Raw genomic sequence first — 12,448 nt, 5'->3', positions numbered from 1 at the left:
TTCTGATAGTGGTGCAGCCTAGGAATTGATTCATGTGTTATCTGGACAAAGGACAAATTGATAAGAAGAATTCTGCAAAAGATGTGGATTCTTCCTCACTGACAGTATAAACCTGTCACGGATGCCATCAATAACTTAAAGAAACTACTATAGAATTTGAAATGATACAATGAAAATGACAAAACACTCGTGTGGGTTCACAAGGTATCAAAAAATAATTTGGTTACGAAATTATCATTTAGTTAAGTTTTGGGTTAAATCAAGACTTGAATGTGATAATTTTTTCTATTTTATATTTTAAGCTATTTTTATTAATTCAAATTAGTTCTCGAACTTGATAATTATTTTCATATTGAAACTTGAATTTTAAGATTTTTAAATATTAACTTGGACAAAAAAATTCAAACCCCGATATGAAAATAATTATCAATTTCAAAATTTAACTTAAAAAAAAATATTTAAACCAAATATTAGAAGAATTACTAAATTCAAATCTGAAATAGTTCGGATTATTTTAATAGCTTTTGCTTCTTGCATATAAAAAAACAAATGAATAATTACATAAATGTAAGATATTTAACATAAAAAATAAATAAATTATTAGTTGTAGGGTCAATCTGGATTGCATGAATGTGAAAATGACAGGCAAACTCAAAGCACAATTTCAAATTCAAAGAGCTCCATTAGCCTTTAAAAAACATGGGATCAATCAAAGGGTCCCAGTTGTAAACAAATCATGTTTCAATCAATCCAAAAACTGTAAAGAGTCCAACTGAAAATGGGAAGTCTCTTTCATCACCCCAAATTTTAAAAATCAAACATTTCAAAAGTGATTCATCTCAAATAACTAATAAGGAAGCTAAACAAAAACCCCAAGCTTCAGAATTTTCACTCTTCCAAGGAAGACCCAAATTGAGAATTCTCGTCTTGGTTCTAAGTAAGTTTTTTTCCCCTCATTTGATTACGTTATTATTTCTCTTTGAAAAGAATGTCACTTTTCTGTGCTTTGTTTTAGTGTTTAATTCAATGGTTCTTACTTTCTTTTGGTCGTTTTCATTTTTTTTATAGGTTTTCGTTGATTTTTTTTTTCTAATCATAAATATATGTAAAACGCTTAGCTTGAACTGTTTGATCATTTACAAGGCAAGATTTTGTTTCTAACCATAAATGGTTGATGAGAAATTGTTCTTTTAGCTCATTGTTTGATGTTAAATGGACTATGTTAGTAAATTTCTAGGTTAACTTTATTAGGACAAACCTATAAATTTTGCTTGTTTTCATGTCTGTCGTTTATTGTAGTTGTGTTCTCAATGCCATTTTTTTCCTGCTATTTTAGCATGTGAGTAATGTTAAAAAAGAACGAGATTCAAGCTAGTTTGAAGATCAATTATTAAAATTTGCCCTTTATCCATTCCCACTGGTTCATAATTGTTTCTTACAGCCTAATAAAGCTTGCTTCTCAGCCCTTTCATCTGGTCAAATTATAAACTAGTGCTGAGGATTTAACAGCTAAACCTGTTGTTGAGTTCAAGTAATAGGTGAAATTGGTTCAGGAAGATCAGCCGGTTTTCGATAAGCCAGACAGTTACTTGATGTACAACTTAGCTGAGATTTATCTGATAGGAACTAATGTTTGGTTTTCAGGATATGCAATGTCGTATTCAATTCGTTCTGCCTGTTTTAATTTTCGTAGTACCTTAATTGATACTAATCTTTTGTAAAACCTTTTTCAGCATTGGTGTGGATTATTGTTTCGGTTTGAAGCACAAACTTGACGACAACATCTGGTGCGTTTCATCTTTTCCTGGTTCAGCTTACATATGTGTATAAATGTACTAAGAATATTTTTAGCATAATGGGAGATTATCTGATGTACAGTGTGATTATCATTCATTAACAAGAGTATGATAGGAACTAATTTTCGGTTTTTGGATATGTAATGTCATATTCAGTTCGTACTGCCTGTTTTACATTCCCCACACCGTGATTGATACTCTTTGTAAAACTGTTTACAGATCTGGCTGTCATGCCCTGTGGATCATTGTTTCTGTTTGAGCCTTGAACTTGATGTTGGCATCTGGTGCGTTCCTTCTTTTCCTCTGTTTCAACTTACGTCTAAGAAGACCTTTAGCATAATGGGAGTTCCCTTACGAAGGTATCGTTTTTCGTACCAATCCCTTACTAGGAACCAGACTGATTTTAGTTCTCTTTTCTATATTCTGCATTCAATGTCATTTTTATGAGTCATATGGTATCAATAACACCTCTATTGTGCTGCAGTGGTAATGTAATTAAACCAAGTGAGATGACGAGGCTTACTATAACAACTTTTGCTGGAGTTTTTTTGGGATTCCTTATAGGAGTATCCTTTCCAACACTTTCATTAACTAAGGTACATTAATCATTCTCGCTACCTTTATTTGTTATTGACACAGTATTATTTCGATTCCTTTTCCCTTTTCTTATATAACACAATACGAGTTTTCTCTGATACATTTAAATTTTCATAGATAAATTTTCCATCCAGCCTATTCCTTTCCATTGATCTAACGTATATTGAGGACAAACATTCTGGTCTTTCAACACGAAAACTATTTAGTGCTTTGAGCTCTCTCAAGGATGATAAGGTTGTCATGGTAGCATCTAACAAATCTGAGAAGACAAAGGTAGGTCCTCTTTATTTCGATTATACATGCAGCATTACAATTCAGCATCTAAATTGTAGGTTGGCCCTGAAATTATGAAAATTTTCGACTGAGATTTCTACCAAAGTGAGAAGATTTTTGGACAAAAACAATTCTTTAGAACCAAGTTAAGGAAGTCATTTACATACATACACTCTGTTGCTCTGATTCTTTATTTTTCTTGAAGTATCATCTGAACATGGATATAGGGATATGTTCCTCCAAGCACCCTCCAAATATATGGAAATATTGAAAATAATAGAGCATACTTGTGTCATACACAGACCTTTTTCCACTCACACCTGAGTAATGTCTGTTATGCAAATTTAGATTTAGTTTTATTAGTAAATGAGTTTAATTTTTGCATATTTGATCATGGGAAAATGAAAACCCGAACCTGATTTCATCATCCGGTGGAACCTGCCTTTCTTTAGTTGTAAATCTCCGTTTAATTTTTGCCTGGTATATTAATTTCTACATGCATCAGGATCTGATGGTATCTCACCGTTCTTACATCGTGTGATTGCAGTAGGGTAAAATCACACTTAATGATGATATGATCGGCCTTGCTTTTCCCTGGTTAAATGTGATAGTGATCAGTAGTAAAGTGTAACATTTTTTAAGGACAATCAATGAACATCAACACTTACAGGGTTTGGCAAGAGCACTAATAGTTAATCCTTAACTATGGCAGATCTGGATTCCAACAAATCCACGGGGTGCTGAAAGACTTCCACCTGGCATAATCACATCGGAGTCAGATTTCTATCTCCATCGATTATGGGGTCAGCCAAGTGAGGTATGCATCTTCTTCACTTTCTCTTAGTCAGACTCATCTTTATGTTTCATTTTCTGCCTGATACATGTATGAGAGTTTGAACCGGTTGCCATCTGCACCTAATAAAGAATTAATGTTTGACTTTTGTACTTGGATGAAGTTGAACCAGGCAACAATGATAGTCCATTTTTTTTCCATCGTGATTCAATTCAGATTTGTTCTCTAATCTAATCTTTGGTTGATGGGTTGCATTTGCAGGACTTGACCATCAAACCAAAGTATCTCGTAACTTTTACCGTTGGTTATAATCAGAAAAGCAATATCGATGCAGCTGTGAAAAAGGTTTGTCGTCTCTCTTGACATATATCTATTCTTGCCTCAATCTATCCTTGAATGTCCAAACTCTCTTATCTAAAACCTTTATTTTACAGTTTTCTGAGAACTTCACTATTATGTTGTTTCATTACGATGGCCTGACCACTGAATGGGATGAATTTGAGTGGTCGAAGCGAGCTATTCACGTGAGCGTTCAAAAGCAGACTAAATGGTTAGCATCTTAGCTCGTTTTTGTTTTACAAACCGACATCAATCTAGTAGGTTTTATTTGATTTTGCTAAGTCCTCGTTATGTTGAATCAAGGTGGTATGCAAAGCGGTTTTTGCACCCCGACATTGCTGTGCCCTATGACTACATTTTTATATGGGATGAGGATCTTGGGGTTGAGAATTTTGATGCGGAGGAGTAAGTTCTTAATCTCACTGTCTTGGTTGGATAAGAAAATGTTTCAAGTAAGCTAACATTAAACTTCTTTGGTTCTCAGATACATAAAACTTGTCCGAAGACATGGTTTAGAAATATCACAGCCTGGTTTAGATGCAAATAGCGCATCATTGACATGGGCAATGACAAGGAAGAGAGACAACACTGAAGTTCACATGTAAGAACCTCGTATATTACTGCTTTCAGTATTTCAATCACATATCCGTAACCGACTCTCACCTTTAAGTCCGAGCAACATAGGTTTTAATATATCTAACCAGTTAGAAGTTTTGTTATCCGTTATTGATCCTGCAGGGATACAGAGGAGAGACCTGGCTGGTGTTCTGATCAACATTTGCCTCCTTGCGCATCGTACGAAACATCATATATCCTCAACATATTGCTTATTTGTCAAAATTTTTGCTAATCATTGTCATGTTCTTGATGCTTAGATTTGTCGAGATCATGGCTACCGTCTTCTCTCGGGATGCATGGCGATGCGTTTGGCATATGATTCAGGTAAAGCTGTGAGTTAATTTCTTCTTGATGTCATCATTCCTCTGCTTTTTTCCATGTTTATGATATAAATTCTCCTTTAAAATGGCAGAATGACTTGGTTCATGGATGGGGTTTGGATTTCGCTCTTCGGAAATGCGTAGAGGTTAGTAACTGTCTTTATCATTCCGGCATTACTTTTAACTCAAGGCCTTTCATTGATTCTGCAACTTTGTCCGAAGCAGCCGTCTCATGAGAAAATAGGTGTTGTTGATGCTCAGTGGATTGTTCATCAAGGTGTACCGTCTCTCGGGAACCAGGTATACAAAAAATCATTACACATTTATGTTACTCAGACTCAGTTGTAAGTGTCAACATGAGTATTTTTCAAATTTTTCTAAGATTTCCATGTTTTCAAAAGGTCCTTTAAGGATCACAGACTGGATATGTGTCAGGCATGAATATCGGACAGTGATACTTAAAGTGAAGAGTTAGGGAAACATAAGTTACTATTTCATATGCACAGTATATGTCAAAAGAGTTTCTTTCTTCATTTGACAGGGGCAACCGGTGGGCAGAAAGGCATCATGGCAAGGGGTATGCACTAAAATGTTCCTCCATTTTTGCTCTTTGTACCCCGTTCTCATGCATTTATTCGTTTTAGTTATTTCTCCGCATCATGCTCATCTTTCGCGAATGAATCACTGATGTTTCTTTCATTTCCTCTATTTTTTATGAAACATTAAACAAGAGTATTAAAAGTTCTGAATTTGGTATGGCAGGTGAGGGAAAGGTGTAGGAAAGAATGGACTATGTTCCAAGATCGGATGACTGCTGCAGAGAAAGCATATTATGAAGCAGTAGAATCAAATCCTTTTTAATTGAACATCTCATTAGTTGATGTTACTGGGATTTTTCATTTTCTTTAAAGCACTCGTATCTTGTACATATGTCGGGCAGTTAAAAGAGTATACCAACAAATATCCAGTACATATGTTGAACACTGATCACTTCTAAGTTGATTTAATCCACCAAATTGATTATTCGATTCAATTTAGTTGTCCTAAAATTAATGGGTTTAGAAATTTGAGTTAATTTCATTGGTTATTGTTAGAATTGACTAATATAATATCTTATTCTATTTCTAAATATTTTATAAAGAAATTACTATAAAAAGGAAGAATAAAAAGGAACGGCTAAAGATGGATGGCAGGGTGATCCTAACGGGACAAAAAGGGCAAGCAAAAGGATGAACTAATCCCAAGAGACCTTGAGTTTCATGGCTAAGAGGAGTGTCACGTGAAAAGTAAGAGGGAGTTCAGCATAGAAAGGCCTCTGAGAAATCCTTTTAGGTTGTTCACTATTCATCATCTTCTCTCTTTTACCCTTTCCATTGTAGCTGTCTTAAGCATTGGAGAGCAATCACAGTGCCAACTCTGACGCCCCCATAGTCAATGACGGATTCAAGATATTGTTTCAAGTGGAGCAAAATTTTTAAATTCAAACAGATTAAAAAAGTGCGGATTCTTCTCTAATACTTTTTTTTATTAAACAATTTAATTTAATATTTTCTAAAAAATATGAATGATTTAATTGTAATTTTTTCAAAAATTACATTATATAAAATTAAATATTTATTTCTAATATACAATAAAGAATAATTAATATTATACTGAAATTTTCATAAATATTATTATAATTCCAAAAATTAAATCATTTTAGGAAAAAAAACTGAAGAGTGTAATAATATATGAAACAACAAAATATTAGGAAAAAGAAAAAAATAATAAATCAAATAAATAAAGAATATAATTTATGCAAAAATATTTACCAAGAGGTCTTTTACGTAAGGAGTTGAGGGAAAGATAATTTATATTTTTTTACTCTATGCTCTCTTTTGGTAGTGCTGGCTCTATACCAGAGGAAGATAATTTCTTAACAAGACATACAAATCAAAATAAAAGAAAAGCATTAACCTAATATATATGGATATGGATTAAATCAATTAATTTTAGAATTTGACTTTAAAGTCTATATTAAGCTTCTAAGTTTAGTCTTTCAAAGTCCATCATACATTAATATTTATTATTATTATTAAAATTATATAATTAAAAATTAAAAATATTTTGTAAATATAAAGTATAACTTTATGGCTTAAAGGGCGTATTATATTAAATACAATTTGGCTAAGGAGATTGAATATTATACAATGCGAATATCAAATCTAAAATACATGATAATTTATATATAAAATTTGAAAATTTCAAGGGGCCTAAAGCTATAAGTGGCTTCCCTTTTCTTTTGGTTTGCATTTTTTTACATTATAAAACAATGGTGAAATTTTAATTTTGGCCCCTACACTATGCTAAAAATCGATATTTAATTTATATACTTTAAATATTTACATAATTTGGCTTCTCTACTTTTATAATGTCATTAGTTAGTCCAAATAGTTAACATTATCAATTATTTCAATCAAAATACTGACATCAATTTTTCTTAAAACAATATTCTAAATAAAAAATTTATTTTATAATGATGATTTCGAATTGGTGTTTTTTTTTTTTTAAATCGTAATCAATATTTTCAACTTATTTTGATTGTTACATGACTATTAAGTGATTTTTTATTCATTTTAAATTGTTGCATTAGAGAATTTAATAAAAAAATTTAACAATAATAACAATTAGACCTTAATTTTTAAATCCGAAAAATAGATTACTATATTCTTTAAACTTGGAGTAAGGTGGCCGTTTTGCAAATCCTAATGCTATTATGGTTGAAATGTAAATTGTTCCCAGACTTTAAACCCACGTTATCTATTATACATTTTGTTACACTTTTATTTTATTCTTATTTCTTTTATTTTTATTTTTTCCTGGACAGTGAGTTATTTAATAGGAAATAATAGTTATGAATTGCTGAATATAAATGTACTTGAACACATTTGAATCTATTTCTTTCTGTTTGGCAATAATGTTGATGTAAATCGCACTAAGACTCAATCGACAAATAACTATGGATATTTGATTAAAGGATAGTTGAAGTTTATTTTGGTTATATGTTAGTATAGTTCTCAACTCATGCTCCGAGTTGGAGTTAATTATTTTTTATTAAATTATAGAGTGAAAAATTGAAAGTTAAAATGTTTTTTAGTCTTTTTATTTTTCATTTATTTGGTATTAATCCTCAAATTTTATTTTCAAGAATTTACACCGGTTTGGTTTCTGAAATTATTATTATTATTATTATTATTTGAAAACTAAAAAAAGAAGAAGAAGAAGAAGAAACAATCATTTTTGTTTCCATGAGACAAGCAGAGCAGTTTCTTTACCTGGTGCTGATCATGTTAATTTTATGGAATCAATCAATAACATCTTCATCTTGAATTGAACCATATTTAAACCACCACCAAACATCTTTCCATTTTGACCGGTTTTCGTGAAACTTAAGTTATGGAAGTTAACTTACAAGTCTGCAAGAAACATTTCAAAAGGAAAAGATAGTAGCAACAACTTCTATCCTCATTTCTATTCATTTGCATTTCGCAGAGCTGTTAATCATGCTTCGAGTTCTAACAGACATGGAACTAACGATTTATAGCTCGTTTTCACGAGCAAAACATCAGACCATTGCAGCAGAATTCAATATCGAAACACTGTTTCTAAGAAAGAACAAGAATCAAAAGAAATCAATCTCTAAATAATTACCTGAAGGCTTCACATCTAACCCGGACCTTTGTTATTCATAGGTGTTTCCATCATGGCTTGCTTTGGCACTTCGGGTGGATTTGCACATCGAATGAGTGCCCAATTCACACTCTGAAAGAATGGGTGCTGTTTAACTTCGGTAGCCCCACGCCTATAAGCAAGCCGATGCTGCGGTTCCTTTACAAGTAAACCTCTAATCAAGTCCCTAGCAGCAAAGCTTACATTTGGATACTCTGGAAATCTCAATGGCTGGCCAACCACGTTAAAGAGAGTTGCCCGGTTACCATTGCCCTTGAATGGTGTTTTACCGAACAAAAGTTCATATAGAAAGATCCCAAATGTCCACCAGTCTACAGCACTTCCGTGCCCTTCACCTTTAATGATCTCTGGTGCCAAGTATTCATGAGTGCCCACGAAGGACATCGATCGAGCATTGGTAGGTTCCGCTATGAGCTCAGGAAGAGGACTCACTTGATGGCCCGTTTCGTTCTTTACTTTGTTCTTCTTTTCTTTCTTCGGCTTGCTTGAAAAAAAACGTGGTCCAAAACATGCAGGTTGGATACAATCCGGCTGCACCACACAAGTTGGCTCAATGCATGCAGGTTGAGCACAGTACGAGGAATGTTTTGATTCCAGGGTCGTGTTCGAGGACTTGACCAGAGTAGGAGAGACAGCACATCTAAGAGAGAGGTCAAAATCTGAAGCATTATATGTCCATCTTCTCTCACCAAAACGTTCTCCGGCTTAAGATCTCTGTATATGATCCCAAGCATGTGAAGATACTCCAAAGCAAGGAGAACTTCCGCCACATAAAATCTGCAAAGCAACGGAAAAGATCAATGCAGATGACAATAAATTATTAGTAATTACTTGGTTTAAACTTTTCTTCTGCAATCAATCCATATCAGTCCGCATTATCATCCAATATCCTGAAGAACACAACTTATTTCAATCTGCAAAGCTTATAGGCTGCCTAAAACTCAACGAACAAGACAACAATCGGGAATCTGAAAACAAATCCAGAGAAGACATTGTTAACAAAGCCCAACTATAATTAAAATTAGGCCTAAAAACTTCAAGAATTGCCGAAGAATGTTATTTAGTTACAAGATTACAACTCGGGACTCCATGCTTGGTACCTGCCAAACTAGAGAAGATAAAGCCATGGATTTCGATATGGGCAACTTGATAAAAGTTATTTTAGTTTATGGTCCTTTATATAGAACCAGAATACCAACAAAATTGTAACACAAGCTTCCTAGTGGCATCATAGGCTATACATTCGATGGAAAATGGAGCCAAGGGTAGTCTTCAAGAATCTTTAGTACATACAGCAGTTAAAATAAAAAGTACAATGATTCAGACTAGAGTGGAAAGAGTAACCGATAAGGAGAAGAAGACCAGTGGCTAACCTGGCACCTTGCTCTGAAAAGTGCTTTCCAGGTTGTCTTTGCCTGAGTGCGTGCAAATCTCCTCCAGGGCAGAACTCCATGACCAAGCAAGACAGCTTCTCGGTCTCAAAATGCGTATACAAGGTCGGTAGGAAGGGGTGATCCAGAGATTGCAGAATCTCTCTTTCTGTCTGGGCTCGGAGAAGCTTCTTACGACTCGCCAAAAGAGCTTTATCCATAACCTTCATCGCAAAATAAGTTTGAGTGCCTGTCAATTCCGATAGATAAACGCTACCTATATCCCCACATCCGAGTCTCCTCAACACCCTAAAGTGCTTAAAGTCCAAGTCTCCCTTTCGGGATCTCACAGCTTGAATTGCTTCCCATCTTATATCATTTGCTTTGTGGGGCTTGTAGATGGCACTGCTTAGACAACTAGAGCCGCTTTCATCGCTAACATCGCTGCCAGTACTCCCTCGATACATGCTTGTCTTCCTACTCTCGACCACATCACACGAATTACTAATTTCTGTGTTGGTGAAACTTGGTTTGGCTTCAGTATAATTTGTGCCGGTGCACACACTATGTGAAGGACTCGGACAAAAGTTCGGTTCATGTTCAGATCCGGTATGGTTGTTCAACTGCACAACACCTCCTTTACATGAACCTGGTAGAATATTTTCAGATTCCAATGAACCACTTGAATTCAAACTGATATGATCACCAATGGGATGTTTGAAGCTACTAGATATACTTTCCACTGTCAACACCTTCATCTGGGTCGAAATAAGGACCTCGTCCTTTCCCACTGATTCGGATTTCCCCTTACTCGGATCGTAATACAATTTTCCCATATTAGGCAATTCTTCATCCTGCAAGTTGTCATAGGCTGTTTTGCATGGATGCTTTTGATAGCCTATAGAACCGTTCGGATGTCGAATAATCCTTATGCCTTGACTAAGAGTAGTACCGTGCGATGTAGAAGACGGCCCTTCGTTCCCGGATTGTTTCGGAGACGGAGGCCGGGAAGAACTCAGCGTCCCGGATGTCGAAGCAGAGCTACTGTTGGCTATACCAGAACCGGGATTTTGACTCTTGGGTGAAGAAATAACAAGTGATTCCATTGAATAATTCAAAACAAAACCTACAACTGCAAAACCAAAGTCCAATTTAGCAAAAATAAACCCCTTTCCTCTATGATAAAGCCATTAATTACAAAATCTTCAAGCTTAAAAGTCCCAAAACACAAAATTCAACGTTACAAAATTCAAACTCAAATCATAAGCTGTTCAAACCAAGAAACGGAACATTAGCACAATTAAAGGAGATACCAAATCAATGTAAAAACCCAACCATGAAAACATATATATACACTTTGAAATTTCTCAACAACCCTTTTTTCTTTTTTTTCTTTTTTTTTTTTTGAGAGTTCAAAACCAAACTTTGATTACTAAGAAAATGCATGAACAAGGGGAGGGTGAGAAGCTTAAAATATTCAAATTATAGAGCAAAGAAGCAAAAAAGAAAAACCCATAAAAGAAAAAGCTTGAAAGGGGGTGGGGGGTAAAAACAAGTTACCTGATCATAGAACAGAGGAACAATACAATGCAGTAGAACGTGAAAGCTTTCATGAAGTGAAAAACCCAGGAAAGGCAAAAGAAAAAGCTGATTGTTTGAAGAGAAAAGTGAACAGCTTTGGTTTATTTGACCTGTTTATGTTTCTTCTTCTTCTTCTAAGAAACTCATCAGAATCCATCTAAACAATAATGATAATAGGTTCTTTTTTTTCTTTTTAGTGAATGAATGAACGAATGAAGAGGGAAAAAAGTTTCATGTTGCGTTGTTTTTCGTCGTTTCTTGAAAGAAGCTTAAAGAAGGAAAAAAAAAACCAAAGCTAATTTGACAAGCAAAGCTTAAAGCCTGTCTTTATCCTTTAGATTGTTTCCTCTCAACTCTCTAAGTATGAAGCAATATTCTTATTTTTAAGATTAAAATATCTATAATATATATATAATAATGTGGCTCAAAATAGAATTTTAAAATTTATTAAATACTCACAATCAAGTCCGACTTAATTTATAATATCAACCTTAAATTATGTCGAAGTTCGTTTATCCACGCATGATTAGTAAATGAGATAAGTGTGGAAGGATTAAGGGTAGATAAATTTTTTGAAGTTTATTCGATTATTAAAATCAATATTTCATCTTTTTTTTTTCTTCAAACCATTTGTTTCTTATCTTTTATTTTACTCAGTTAGTTATAATATCAATTTACAAGTTAGTTACTGTTCATCTTTTGTTTTTCTCCGTCAACCTTTTTTTCCTTTCTTTTCTCATTTACTATACATGTCTTTTCTCTTTTTAGTTTGTAGATTTATTTTATGAGTATCTTTATTATCTTCATAAGTTGTAATGGACAAATAACAGTGTCTGTCGTTCGCTAAAACTTCACCAACCACTAGTAGTTTTTTTTAGAAAGTGGGTGACTCTTCGTCAACTTCTTAATCTATTTTTATTTTGAAAGTATTTAGAATAATAAATGATTTCACATTATTTGGACAACATGCTAAAGTCTTTGTTGTATTGATAGAGCTTATCCTTCACCATCTACGACCAGAGGCGAATCTAG

At 33.9% G+C, this 12,448-nt stretch overlaps 1 protein-coding gene and 1 pseudogene across 2 annotated transcripts; one reads left to right on the top strand and one right to left on the bottom strand.

Moving 5' to 3' along the window:
* Window positions 1-710: 710 nt before the first annotated feature.
* Window positions 711-5,769, top strand: LOC107897560 (uncharacterized). 2 transcript variants are annotated; one of them, XM_016823048.2, is made up of 16 exons: window positions 713-937; window positions 1,734-1,787; window positions 2,016-2,155; window positions 2,281-2,392; window positions 2,511-2,666; window positions 3,379-3,483; window positions 3,721-3,804; window positions 3,894-4,009; window positions 4,102-4,203; window positions 4,283-4,399; window positions 4,537-4,593; window positions 4,674-4,740; window positions 4,829-4,882; window positions 4,962-5,036; window positions 5,278-5,313; window positions 5,499-5,769. In XM_016823048.2, the coding sequence occupies exons 3-16, from the start codon at window positions 2,136-2,138 to the stop codon at window positions 5,595-5,597; spliced, it is 1,200 nt and encodes a 399-aa protein (XP_016678537.2). In that variant the 5' UTR covers window positions 713-937; window positions 1,734-1,787; window positions 2,016-2,135; the 3' UTR covers window positions 5,598-5,769. The 2 variants fall into 2 exon arrangements, with proteins under 2 accessions (XP_040934917.1, XP_016678537.2); XM_041078983.1 differs by lacking the exons at window positions 5,278-5,313; window positions 5,499-5,769 and adding an exon at window positions 5,138-5,269 and having other exon boundaries at window positions 711-937.
* Window positions 5,770-8,203: 2,434 nt separating this feature from the next.
* LOC107897561 (serine/threonine-protein kinase D6PK-like) lies at window positions 8,204-11,687 on the bottom strand (annotated as a pseudogene).
* Window positions 11,688-12,448: the final 761 nt, after the last annotated feature.

This window comes from Gossypium hirsutum, chromosome A10 (assembly GCF_007990345.1).
Source record: "Gossypium hirsutum isolate 1008001.06 chromosome A10, Gossypium_hirsutum_v2.1, whole genome shotgun sequence".
Lineage (NCBI taxonomy): Eukaryota > Viridiplantae > Streptophyta > Magnoliopsida > Malvales > Malvaceae > Gossypium > Gossypium hirsutum.
Note: the sequence above shows the minus strand (reverse complement) of the source record. Positions and strands in the feature narration are given on the sequence as shown.

Coding starts and splice junctions, on each gene's coding strand:
- LOC107897560 (XM_016823048.2), top strand. CDS start 2,136: ATGGGAGTTCCCTTACGAAG. Junction 4,010..4,101: donor GTTCAAAAGCAGACTAAATG/GTTAGCATCTTA, acceptor TGTTGAATCAAG/GTGGTATGCAAAGCGGTTTT. Junction 5,037..5,277: donor TACCGTCTCTCGGGAACCAG/GTATACAAAAAA, acceptor TTCATTTGACAG/GGGCAACCGGTGGGCAGAAA.